The sequence below is a fragment of the Vanessa cardui genome, chromosome 1, assembly GCF_905220365.1.
Source record: "Vanessa cardui chromosome 1, ilVanCard2.1, whole genome shotgun sequence".
Lineage (NCBI taxonomy): Eukaryota > Metazoa > Arthropoda > Insecta > Lepidoptera > Nymphalidae > Vanessa > Vanessa cardui.
Window position 1 is genome coordinate 4,324,500 of NC_061123.1, and position 14,374 is coordinate 4,338,873.

Genomic DNA, 14,374 nt, shown 5'->3' on the forward strand with positions numbered 1-14,374 from the left:
GAATCCTGGATGGCCAATGTTTAACCCAGGCTCACAATACGTTTTATGAATTATATGCAATCTCACAGCCACATCAAAAACCAAGTCATTAAGTTAAAAAAAACAACTTACGCCCATGGTTTCAAGATTCCTTCAAAGGGCATATTGCTTGAAAAAGTGTTTGAAATTAAAAAATATCTATATGTGTAATTAGATGATAAGGTGTTCAACAAGATTTTGTAGTTACCAAGGTGGGTGACGCATTTCAGATATGAGGAATAATTTATGTATTATATAAATAAGTACCATTATCTATGGACAGCAGTGATTACTCATAATCAGGTTGCCCATTTGTTAGTTACGACTATGACATAAAAAAAGAAAATACTTTCGGATGCTTGTGTAAAAGACTCACTAGTAAATTGTTTAATCTGGTATATTTCAGATTCCTTTTAGGATTTCTTCTATATAAAAAAATATATTCTGAAATACTTTAATAATTTTTTTTTTTACAAAAAATTATGAACTCTCTCCTTTACATAAGTTACAATTTCGTTTCAGATAGATCAATAAAAAATATTTGTATGTTTTTGTCAAAATTTTTATTGCGCATTATGATATTATGATTCCATTTCCAACTTAAGAATTGTTTTGAATCCAAGATGTGTAGCGAGATACACGAACATTGACACCAGGGTAACGAGCCAGGGCACATCTCTCTCCCCAGGAGCAAACACCGACGACAACTCCATTGTGGAACAGAGGGCCACCAGAGTCTCCCTGGCACTGGTCACGACCTCCGACGTCGAGCCAACCGGAGCACAACATGTTGTCAGTGATAGTACGACGCAGCTCAGCGTAACGAGTTCTGCAGGTAGCCTGGTTGACAGTCCAGATTTGGACGTGACGAAGCTGTTCAGAAGGTCTTCCACCAACCTGAAATAGATAAATTAATGTATTAATCTAATAGCAAACCTCTAACAGCAAACTTCAGAAAAAGTTCCAAATTGTTATGAATTCGAATAGCCTTATTTAGTGACAAATTATTTACACGTCCTTACTATTTATTTATTAAAATATCTAACCTCATGTCAACTCTCCTATAACTTTAAATAAATAATTTCAAGCTCGTAAAACTTACGCTGGTAGTTCCCCATCCGATGGCCCAAACGGGTTGGTTGTCACCGAGGTTGTAGTTGCTGCCAGCAATGCGTCCAGCGCGTACATTGTTGTTGAAAGAGAAAGAGCCAACGATGTGCAAGATTGCAATATCTTGGTCTAAAGTGCCGGTGTTGTAGCTAGGGTGGATGATGATTCTGCTGGTGGTGTGAACGACTCCACCGCTGTTGGCATTGGTGGAACCAACGCGACTGCGCCAGCGTGAAATTGGGTCACCGCTGAAATGATTGCATAAACGAAATCATAAGATCAAGAATCGTCAAATAATGAAATCAATTGGTTTAGTATTTTGAAAAGTACTAAACAATATTAGTCAAATCCATAAGAATCTCCACTTACATGAGGCAATGCGCAGCAGTAAGTACGGCCCTGTTGTTAAGAATGGTACCTCCACAAGACTGGAAGAAACTTCCAGATCCAGTCCATGAGAAGAGCAGAGCCACACCATATGGGTACTGACCAATAGTGGTGACTGATCCTCCAATAATCCTTTGAGGATTTCTAGGTACGGCTGTAGCAAAAATGTAAACATTTTAATAATAATTTAATATATATTATTTATAGTATATTACTTGTAAACTTATGTATGATTGTATAAAATAAAAATAAATTTTAATATTAATTTATACCTGTAACCGCAGCTAGGCCTAGGGCCAGTAATATGAGTGCAGCACGCATCCTGTAATTCACTGAGACTGTGATAGCCTACACTCGAGACGATGTGTTTAAATACCTATCAGTCGAAATCATCAAAGTATCAGAAGATATGATATTAAATCCCTTATTAAGCACTTTAATTCCTACTATCATTAATTACAAACATTATAGGTATGAACCCAAAACGACAGTGATGTTTAATGTGAAATCTAAAGGTAATAAGTGTGCTAGGCTCAAAAAACAAATGAAGTTTACCGTATAACATTTCCATTCCAAGATAGGAGATATGGCTCTTATGACGTTTTCAATGGAGACAGTCAGGAGTTCATAGCATTCAGGCGTATACAGAAAGACAGCTCTATCTATTTTTCCACTCATATAATCCGAAGGGATTTAAACAGAGATGCTTAACGGAATGGGTAATCCAACGCATTAGGAGTTCAAGCTAAGAATCAATAACGTAACATTTTTTAAAGAAGTGCTGAACTTTAGTACTATAAAATCAAATATACTTTATTTAAATCATCTCCTACAAACACTTTGGAATAGCCATTTAACAAAAGCGAATAAAAATTCAAATTTGATCCGATCTAACACTTTCCGCCTAATAAGTGACTACCTTACCGACCAGGCAATTTAAAAATGCGAAATATTTAAACATAACGAATATATTAAAAATTATATTATATTCGTACAAGTGAAATTCGTACAGAGTTACCCTTCCTATTTTATATTTTTACGACGGAATATCCTTACATTATAAAATAAATACTTTTTTTATGTCAAAAGCGGGTGGTCCAACAGGCTAGATCAATAAACAATAGCAGGCACCCATATACATCAATGTTATGTCCATTATGCCTGTTATAATACTGGCTAACTCACACTTCAAACCGTGACACAACAATACTAAGTGTTGTCACTGACGGAAACGTGTGGTATCATAATATTATGGTTGGTTATACAGAGTGGCTTGATTAAAGCCCTAATACGAATTAAACATGTTTTTCAAAATCAATATTCAGTAGATATGTCTGATCGTAATAGTCGTTGAACGATTTTATGAGAATAGGTTTTCCAATACAATCCAGTCCAGCGAATATCTGCTGATGTTCAGTAAAATAAAAGAAAAAATCCACATAGCATTACAGTAAAATGTAAAAAGGCGCGGGCAACTGTGAGTTAGTGGATGATGTCGTGGATTATCTTTTCCTTCATTGAAGTAAATATGGGATCGTTTCTGCGTTATTAATTCTCCTCAAATTAATTTTTTTTTTTCTAATAATGTAGACAAAAAATTCAATTCGATAAATTCCCTTCCCTTTTAACCTAAGCCTTGCTATCTTTGAAGATTATATGATCGCCAATTATCATATTACGATTGATATTTTTTTTGCAAGCGCATTGATGCATTAGTTTAACAACTGATGTATCATCATCACCATACAACATTGAAATATATTTACTTTAGCTTACTAGCTAGCAACATAACTTTTTCCAAAATTATATTTTCAATTATTTATTAAATATGAAGTAGTGTGAAAACACCAAATATTTATTTTAAAAAGTTTTAAATAGACTTGTAACGAGATTCGTATTATTGTGTTTTGTCTTTTTTTATATGTTAAAGGATAATTATTTGTCCTACTTTATTTATTCTTACTCATGTATAAAACATTTTTAAATATAAAATACAAAATATATTTAAAAATATAAAATACAGAGGCCAACCAGTGGCGGGAACAGGGTCCACCGGTGGTTAGGGCTCCAGAGAGAGGAATATCCTCACAAAACGCGCCGTGCCGAGGAGTACTGCCTTCTGCATCAGGCCCTTGACCCAGCTGCCTAACGAGAGCCCCTTAAGGTGTCGGTCGAGGCTCGTGGTCATTAGACCATTCGCTGAAACGACTATCGGCACAATAACTGGTATCCACATTCCACATGTCGACCACCTCATGAGCTGAGTCAAGATATTTTATTTATATCCTTCTTAGTCTTCACTAGATTCTCCTCATGAGAGATGGCGACGACAACAATTATCGTGCGACGCTCTGACCGATCTATCACCACTATATCAGGCTTGTTGGCGACAACTGTCCTGTCAGCGATTATCGATCGATCCCAGTACAGTGTGATATGACCATTCTTGAGAACTGGGATAAAGGACATATTATTAAAGTGGTAACATCTTTTCAATTAATGATCACAAACTGTTTTCTTTTTTTTTAATTTTAAGCTATGCTTCCTGAGATAACTTCAATTTCATGGATTTTATTTTATTTCCTACTAACGACAATCATATTCGATTATCTAGGTTTTGTCATATTCAGTTCACATCTATTGAGATTTCTTTACTCGTTATCAATAACAATCTTTATTTTTAGTGTGTGTTGTAGGTCAATCTGTGTTATATACTATAATAATTACTAGCGACCCACCCCGGCTTCAAACGAATGCAATGCTGATACTAAATATTTAAAAAAAATCTTGGTTTTTTACTGTATTGTCCATGTATTACATTGTCCATAATTATATAATAAACAAAAACCTTCCTCTGGAACAAATTTTTAGATTAACTTAAACTTCATACGCATGTGTTGGCAGCAAATATACGAAGCGTAGACTAAAAAGCAGCCTTAGCTGAGGTTACGGTAAACAATTCTTAATATCCAATGTTTTATCTTTGTACTTTTTTATATGTGTTCATGGTGACGCATGGTGACGCAGTTATTACAAATGTCGCTTACAGTAAGGCCTATTTAGATACTGATACTCGTTCACTTCTAAATTTAGCACAATTTATTTTTCATACGGTATTTATTTCTATCATAACAACATATTTTTTATATTATTACTTTTATATTTTTTTACAATAGACAGTATAGATCAATATTTATTTTGTATATGATATGTATGTATATGTTTTATTTTTATTTAGATTTATATATGTATATCCATATATTGTTTTATATTGTTATTTATTTATTAATCACCGCCTTCAAGCTTTTCTGATTAACCTAAAGGTTGACTGGCAGAGAATGCCTTCAGGCATTAAGTCCGCCTTTTGTCCCATACATTCTTTTTTTTTTAATTCGAAGCTATTCTTCCTAAGATAACTTTAATTTTATGGATTTTGCTTTATTTCCTACTAACGACAATCATATTCGATTATTTAGGTTTTGTCGTATTCAGTTATGTGAACTATTGAAATTTCTTTACTCTTTATCAAGAACAATCTTTATTTTCAGTGTGTGTTGTAGGTCAATCGGTGTTGTTATTTATATAACATATACTAATAATTACTAACGATATTTATATATACATGGTGTTCAATAAAGCATTTAAATAAAATAAAAAAAAACATATTTATTTTGCACGACGATATGTCAGTCACTCATCCGCTACTATATACCTGTATTTGGAAGAGTGATGGCCTACACCAAATCGTAATAGATCGCGCGCAAAACCGTATTATTAAAGTTTGTTTAATATACGTCGAATATTCACTACTGAAGAATTATAGACTATATCAAACTCTCTAAGTATTAGCCATCTTTAACTAAACTAAATATTATACTGAATAATATTTTGCGTTACCACGAACAGCCGAAACTCAATACAACGATGACATCCATTTCTAGCTGTTCCAAGAACTAAAACTAAATAATAAAAATGTTACCCTTTGGAATAAACGTTGTTTTGAAAAAACCGTAAAAATGCTCTTATAAAATTAAACATTGTGAAAATAAAATGATTTCTTCAGTATTTTTAACTAATATACAAACACACACACACAGAAATATTGCCATATATCCAGCACTGCTTGTCTATTGTATTATTAAATATTTTACAAAACACGATGATTTTTTTACTTACCTTTCCCAAAATCAATGTAAACTTCATGATATTTTGTGATCAATTCCATTCTTCCGCAATATATCTTTCGGTTTTGTACTTGTAGAATTGTAGTCGTGTAAATAATAAATAATAATAATATTAAATATTTGACAACATCACATAAATTATTCTGATCCTAATTTAAGTAGCTAAAGCACTTGCGTTATGTAAAATCAGAAGTAACGACGTTACTTTAAACATCCAGACCCAAGACAACATACATATAAAACTAATGAACTTTTAATGAAAATTATAGAAAAAAAAGGTGTTACTATATAACAACAGAAACTATTATGGCCCGTAAAATTTTAACGCCTTTAATTTTGGTTAAAAGCACCTTTTTACTAAGTTATTATGAATGTCGTGCCATCGCAGACTTTTCAGTAGGCCTTTTAAGATACAAAATTTTCTTACTTGAACGACTATATATGTCTAATCTCAAAGGCTTACCTCTCCACGTTGAATAATCGGCGTGCATTAGTATGAGTACCGTTTATACTTACGAGATATATTTGTGTGCCCGAGATCCTACTCAAATAACGCTGTCTGCTGAATATATTTTTTATTATTATTCTTAATTAGGATTAGTAGATTTACTAGTTTTACTACACATAATAATATCCTGATATATGTTTATAACTATATGACGCATTGATATTTTGCCAATGACGTATGTACAGTCATTGTCGGACGATTGCTTCTTCCTGATAAAAATTTATCTATGAAAATGTATGAATAACAATTTCTGTCACGAATATGGTACGATTTTCATCCACGTACTATCAGTGAATTATTTTCTAATAACTTAATTCTAACATAAACAAGCGCATTAATGACTGAATACAAATACAAATGATCCGTTTTCGGGAATGCGATCACTGGAATAAATTCGTTCTTGCATCTTCAGATACACACCAAAAGCATATCTTAATGGTTTATGCTCATTCTACGAAAATGTACAAGCTAACAAATCCGTTATCACTACCATAAACTCAAAAACCGGAAAGTAATTGCAAAAGCCGTTAATTTGACATCTAAGGTTCCAATAGATGATTCTAAAGTCGCAAATGAGAATTAGTATTGACGGATGTGCTGATTGACTTATAAAGGTTATAAATCGACTCTTAATGTAACCAATCAGATGTCAAATTACCAATTGTCCTAAACAAATTGTTTCTCTTTACAATGATCCAGAATTAATCTCGGGCGATTGTAAAAATCTTTCTTAGATTCCAATTACCCGTCTTTTCATCGCAAACGTAAATTTTCACAGTGAAACGATTTCTCCAATTATCCCACGACTAGCACATGATATGCACATAATATGGTTTACGAGCTGTTCTATCATATTACCAGATCTCTAATTCTTAGTTTAAAGCAGTGATTCCCAAAGTGGTCCAGGTCATTCCCAAAGTGGTCCATATCTTGACCCCTAGAGGTCCACGGTAGACGGGGGTCTACATAGGCGGGAATAAAAAATGGGGGCCCATAAGACGTTAATGGCGGTCCACGATAATTTATTTGCTTTTGATAGTAAAGAACAAAAATGTAAGCATAGTTACATTACCTTATTATTATCTTGTAATTCTATTCTTTTAATAAGTAAAGTGTTAGAAAATGTACCATTTTTCGTTTTTATTTTACCTATTGGGTATGTAGGGACAGAACTCAGAAGCGACACAATTTTTATTTTTTGGCGACTTTATGAATGTGGTAGAAATGTAGCAGCAGGAGGTCCACCGAAACTATTAAAATTTTGAAAGTGGTCCCAAGAAAAATAAGTTTGGGAACTAGTGGTTTAAATGATAATCTTATTACGTCTATGATTTGAACAACAGTGTGATTGTGAATTGAATATGAGTGTAATTTGTAGAACAAAAAAGTGATAGATTTTTAAACTCAAATAAGTGCAAGGTCCTACACAGCTTTGCTGTCAAAATAAATTTTGTTTAGACAAAGATTGCAAAATTTGTATTGTCCCGTACTTATACATTTGGAACAAAAATGTATAAAACGTGGATCCCTTAGTTGATGTATTTATTGTATTGTGACCTAATTAAATTTTGAGATTTATCTAAATGAAAGAAGATATTTTGTTTTTGTATTACTTTTTATTACTTATAACAATATCGTATCTTTTTTTAAAATTAAGCGTTGCTTTGAACCCAGGATGTGTAGCGAGATACACGAACATTGACACCAGGGTAACGAGCCAGTGCGCATCTTTCTCCCCAGGAGCAAACACCGACGATAACTCCGTTGTGGAACAGAGGGCCACCAGAGTCTCCCTGGCACTGGTCACGACCTCCAACATCGAGCCAACCGGAGCACAACATATTGTCAGTGATGGTACGACGCAGCTCAGCGTAACGAGTTCTGCAGGTAGCCTGGTTGACAGTCCAGATTTGGACGTGGCGGAGCTGTTCAGAAGAACTGCCACCGACCTGGAATAAAGGAAATTAATAAGTTAGTTAATATATAACAAAAATTAAATGAATATAAAAAACCTGGGGAGAAAGATGATGATCATTCTTGTTTTGTATAATGCTACAAATGTGTAAGATATTATAGTTCCAAATTATTCAAATCGAATCGAATATATCGAAATTGACTACTTTATCACAAGTTAAGTAATATAGGTTTACAAAACATGGGTAAAGTGGCCCCTATCTAATCTCGCAGGTTAAAAAATCAACATCGCCTAATGTCTCTTGCAAAATACTTCCAAATAAAGAGACGAAACTCGTACAAAATATTACAGAATATTCACACATATATATTCTACTTACGCTGGTAGTTCCCCATCCGATGGCCCATACGGGTTGGTTGTCACCGAGGTTGTAGTTGCTGCCAGCGATTTGACCAGCGCGTACGTTGTTGTTGAAGGAGAAAGAGCCGACGATGTGCAAGATTGCAATATCTTGGTCCAAGGTGGCGGTGTTGTAGCTAGGGTGGATGATGATTCTGCTGGTGGTGTGAACGACTCCACCGCTGTTGGCATTGGTGGAACCAACGCGACTGCGCCAGCGTGCAATTGGGTCACCACTGAAATGATTGCATAAATGATATCATACGTTGCGTAGTTAGATGGTTTAATATTAAAAAAAACATTCGATACTCTTAGTCAAATCCAGAAGCAGGTCTTACATGAGGCAATGAGCGGCAGTAAGGACGGCCCTGTTGTTAAGGATGGCACCTCCACAGGCTTGGAAGAAACTACCAGATCCAGTCCATGAGAAAAGGAGAGCCACACCCATGGGGTACTGACCAATAGTGGTGACTGATCCCCCAATAATTCTTTGCGAATCTTGGGGTACGGCTGTAACAAAAATATGAGCATTAAATATTCATATAATATGTCGAAATGATTCCAAATATAATGATATTATTATTTTTTTATTTCTTTAAATGTAATACTTATGCATACCTGTAACCGCAGCTAGGCCTATGGCCAATAATATGAGTGCAGCACGCATCCTGAATGAAACTCACTGAGACTGTGATACCCTTCACTAGAAACGATATGTTTATATAGCTACCAGTCGAAATCGTCAAAACTATCGTCTGATAAAATCACTAATACGAAATACCTGATTAAGCCCTTTAATCCCTAATATAATAATAATCAATTATAAATATTTAATGATAGTGATGAGTTATTTCAAATGTATTATATCATGACTCGCTTTGGATAATACGGAAAAACCCACATATTAGTGTTGTGGCAAAAATTATACTCGTCCTTAACTTCAATTTTTTTTTTAGTATCGCAATTTTTATAACTAATAACACATAGATTATGTATTTTTATATATCTATATATAAATATATATATCATCCATGCCATCGGATACTTTTTTCTGAAATCTCTAAAGTATATAAGAAGTTATAACATTAAAAGCTTAAATATATACAAATATGAACTATTGGGTTGGCAACTAAGTGATTGCCGATTTTGTGGATAGGTGGACTTTAGGCTTTTTTTTGTTTTGTGAAAGTGGTCAAAGCACCTAACTTACATTTTTTTCTAATTGTTTAGACTTCTCACTTTAATTTAGTAATAAAATATATACCGATTAGTGCCTTAGTTTTGTTTTTATTCCAATTAAAAAATCTTGTTGCCAACCCTATAAAACTAGTTACTATACAAAAATTGGCATGGCGTGGAATGGTGGCAAGACTGCTTGCAGCATTTCCCCGTTGAATCGTAATTCCGATCTTCTGGGCAAAAAAACGAACCTTAAATCTAAGTGTCCCAAAATTTTTAGAGGGTAATGAATTCAACCAGTGTCTTGACTCTTTAGATAATAACGCTAGAAGTCTGGCACGATCTTGGGCTCTTGTTAAATTTTGTGTCAAACTGTGTAGTGTAACGTGAACCAATGACGAATGCCAAAGTTTTTGTTTTGTAACTTCCTTAGGGTTATCACCATTAGGGCACTTTACCTTCCAGGTCTCTATCTCCTCATTAACATTCATGATTTTAACCAATTTTTAATTTTAAAATATCTGAACAATAGCCTGAAATGGTAATAATATACACTTCGATACATTTCGATAAATTCACTTCCCTTTAGACCTAAGCCTATTTTAAGCCTAATCTTTTAAGATTAATTCAGATTATCTTCTAATCAAGTTAAGATTGTAATTTTTATTTTTGTAGACGCGTCAGTAATTAATCAACAGTCTCTACGGTCACATATTAGAATGAATCTTGATCAACGTACAATATTGAGAAGTATTTTATATTTGTATAAGTAGTATAGTGTAAGTGAAAAAGAAAAATATGTAAATATTTTTATATATGGTTAGATTCTGAGCATGAGATTCAAAGTAAGGGAAATCTTCAATTCTGAGGAGCACGTTAGCGATACTCGGCCGAATCTTTTATAGATTTTATTTGGATATTTGAGTCACCTTCTGTACCGTGGTTATTTTCAAGTAATTATAGTCGAATATATCATAGATAATCAACGGAACTCCTTAACGTCTCAAAGTGAGGATGCGATATGTGGCAAAATTTCTTTATGTCTTAAATCAAATTTTAATGTTCTTGCATTTGTTGCTTCAGTGCAACATGATGTGTTATGATCTTAATATGAGAAGAGCTAATATACATATGTCGTACATATGTACATTAGCTCTTTTGGAAAGTTTAATTTTCTAAGGCCGATTACAGCTCTTTTGAGGATGGTACCATGTAGTTTATGGACTGTAACTGACCAGCTTAATACTCAAGCTGTGACCGTGGACGGTGTTTCGATTTCTTTCCTATTAAATTTTTTTTTCATGTAAAGCCAAATTTTCGAATTTCGCGTTATTCGCAAGTCTCTTTTGAAATTGTCCTCGAAGTAGTTTTATTCTGTTCACATATACGTTTCACCCTAACTTCGTTTACTTTATGTAAACGGCGCTAACTCATATAGACGGCACACTTAATCTATCCAAATTATGAAAATATAGCTAGTCTACATCGGCTTCACTTAAAACAAAAAAAATATATATAAATAATTTAATAAAACGAAAAACCGACTTCAAACAAAACACTATTCTAAATCAAATTGGTTTAAAAAGTAATAAAAATAAAATGATATTTCCTAAGTAAAATGAAATGAGAAATATTAGACTACTTAAAAGTCGATTTACGATTAATGTCAGCCAAGAAAGCCCTACAGTATATCAATTAAAAAAACAATACAAGAACACTTTAAGAAATATACGTTTTACAAATTATCTCTTATACGATAATATACTGGGTCAATCAAGGGACTCGTGTCGCTTCTTTCTTTTGATTGTTGAGGCGCGTGCCCGTATATGACACCGGCTCAAAATATAACAATAACTATACCTACGTTATTTAATCGTAAATCAACTTTTCAGTAGTCTAATATTTTTTATTTCATTTTAATTAGACGGACTCTAAAATATATTTTAAATACGCAGTTATTTTTATTATTTTTAGAGTATATTAATAGATTAGATAGATTTACGCACGATGTTTTCCATCACCATCAAGCTCGAGATGAATTAAGCAGTTACTTGCCCGGGCTTTGAACCCGCAATCATCGGTTAAGATGCACGCGTTCTAACCATTGGGCCATCTCAGTTCATTTGGTCGCTGGGCCTTAGTCACAGCAAAATACATTTTAACTTTGTAATTAATTTTTGATCATTAACAATGTACAAATAATTAACGCACAAATCAAGAAACATGTGGGATCTTAAATTCTTAAAAAATATTTCATTTAATATTCGTCATCTCTTTCATCTTCTTCGATGATGTTCTCGATAGGCTGCAGATTGTTCATGACACCTATAAACTTATTTGTCAAGATCACATGTCCTTTTGATTGAATCCGGAAACATATGATTCATGAGAATGTTTTCGTTGGTATAATTTAAATGTAAATTTGATTGTACCTTATTATTTACATTTCTTAATTCTGTAAAAGTTTGCACCATACGTCAAAGCATCCTGAACATATTCGTGCATATGTCTTGGACTTCCAGTATACGAAGATTGAAGTATTGCTATTTGTCTTATATAAATAGCTACATCATTCGATATTGTATCTCGTAAATGAATGTACTCTTTGGTTCAAAGCTTTGATTGGTTGTATCGAATGTATTTAATCGTTCGGTCCCTTAGTTTACATATTAACAATGAATTTTTGAAATCTTTCTAATCATTATACGATACGCGTAGAAATCCATACAACTAACTCAGATATTAACGATATCAGATATTAGTTTGATATAGTCCGAGATGATATCCATCTTCTGCTCGCAGAAACAGAATTGAATAATCGTAATAATCATCATACGATCGATGTATTTCAGCAACACCTCGCTTGATTTATGTCGCTTAGTGATAACAATACATAGTTTGTAAATTCTGTTCCAAAAACTACAACTGTGACTTCAGAAGCCATGAGAGCATTAAAGCGCCTCTCATGCTCATTCAGTGGTGTTCTATATGCATCAATATTGACTTTAAAATCATTTGTTGTTTCTCTTTCAGGGCAATTTTCATGAAGCACGATCCTCATTTAAACGACGATTTCTCGATTAGTCGCGCTACTGTTATGAAAACGTGCTGTTATAAGGGCCATCTGATGGTTAATTTTAATGATAGGGATGGAATAATCACTTTCACCATTAAAAAATACTTGTACGTACGCATTTTCATGTCAATCGGTTGGACGATGTAAAATAATTTATATCGCAGCGCCACATGGTGGCGAGTTATGGCGGTGGGGAAAGCATACCAACTTTTTTTCGTGAAAAAATACATATACATACAAATTTTCATAATGATAATTCAAATAGTTCCTGAGTATCTAGATGGTAAAAAAACAAACACATTACTTTTTATATATATAAATAGCTTATCATTTGCGCAAGCACATGTTCTTTCTGTATACCAATTTTTATAAGGATCGTTTCAGCCGTTCTCGAGTTATAGCGGTACATACAGAAAGACAGACAGACCAAAATTTCAAAAACGGTAAAACTCATGTAAGTCATAAATGTGAAAATACCTATGGCGAAATCCCACAAAAAAATTGACTGTACAGACAGACTCTAGAGATTTGTACAGGAGTATAGATTACTGATACGTTGTCGCGCTGAAAAGCACGTTTTTTATTAAGTATTATTATTTCCTTCGATAGAGATCTCCGATAAAAACCGCGTCCGATCGCTGCTAAATTCAAAGTGCTACAGGGAGAACAGCGGTCTCCGACGCGCTATTTGTAGGCACGCGCCCGCCGCCCCGGCCGGCCGGTACCACCCCAAACGCTACGTCCCGCAATTTTTAAATCTGTAATATCTTCAAAAATATTCATTTAAATAATATGCTGTAAATAGAGGCATATAGATCAATATTAAATCAACAATGTATTTAAGGTACTTCAATGGATAAGGATTAATGCTATATTGCTTAAAATCGCTTCGAAAATAACCCATTATTTCTCGTAAAAAGTAACGATAAGTAAATGTTTATTGTGGGTTATCTTTAAGAGATAGACATATACGACTGAGACTTTTTTGTAAACGTTTATGTGATGTACAATTCTGTAGTATGTACATTATTTTGATCTATCTAGAAGGGTTCAGCCAGCGTTTACAATATTATCGCAAAAAAACTTATAAATTTACGAAATCACGTTGGAAACTTTAAAAATTATCAGTGTTACTTAACTATATTGTCTATGTATTATATACAAAAACCTTCCTCTCGAAACACTCACGCACTATTAAATAAACAATATACTAAAGAATCACTGAATTTTAGGTTTCTAATGAGATGTCGTAAAAAAATCATTCTTGCTTCAACAGATAGACAGCAAGATCAAATCCCAACGTCTTATGTTCATTCTACGTAAATTTACAAAGTAACAAAATCTTTATCACTACGATGTACTCAAAAATCGAAAAATGGTTCCAAAAGGCCGATTTGTTTTGATTTTGAATTTGATTGATATCTAAAGTTCTGTAGTCTGAAGACACAAATGAGCATTAATAATTAGGCGTTGACTGGTTGTGATTAGCATTTTAGTATTGACGGATGTGCTGATTGGCTGACAACACTTATCAGAATCAAAGTTATAAATCGACTCTTAATTTAACCAATCAGAGGTCATATTATCCTAAACAAATT

At 33.5% G+C, this 14,374-nt stretch overlaps 3 protein-coding genes across 7 annotated transcripts in view; 1 reads left to right on the plus strand and 2 right to left on the minus strand.

Moving 5' to 3' along the window:
- Positions 1 to 14,374, plus strand: part of LOC124539311 (solute carrier family 12 member 4) — a 448,925-nt gene that overhangs the window by 256,729 nt on the left and 177,822 nt on the right. The gene's annotated exons all lie outside the window — the stretch shown is intronic.
- Positions 563 to 1,899, minus strand: LOC124544169 (trypsin, alkaline C-like). The gene is made up of 4 exons (XM_047122663.1): positions 1,788 to 1,899; positions 1,498 to 1,669; positions 1,121 to 1,376; positions 563 to 915 (listed from the first exon to the last, which is right to left on the minus strand). The coding sequence occupies exons 1-4, from the start codon at positions 1,834 to 1,836 to the stop codon at positions 619 to 621; spliced, it is 774 nt and encodes a 257-aa protein (XP_046978619.1). The 5' UTR covers positions 1,837 to 1,899; the 3' UTR covers positions 563 to 618.
- LOC124544014 (trypsin, alkaline C-like) lies at positions 7,804 to 9,250 on the minus strand. The gene is made up of 4 exons (XM_047122421.1): positions 9,140 to 9,250; positions 8,860 to 9,031; positions 8,502 to 8,757; positions 7,804 to 8,156 (listed from the first exon to the last, which is right to left on the minus strand). The coding sequence occupies exons 1-4, from the start codon at positions 9,186 to 9,188 to the stop codon at positions 7,860 to 7,862; spliced, it is 774 nt and encodes a 257-aa protein (XP_046978377.1). The 5' UTR covers positions 9,189 to 9,250; the 3' UTR covers positions 7,804 to 7,859.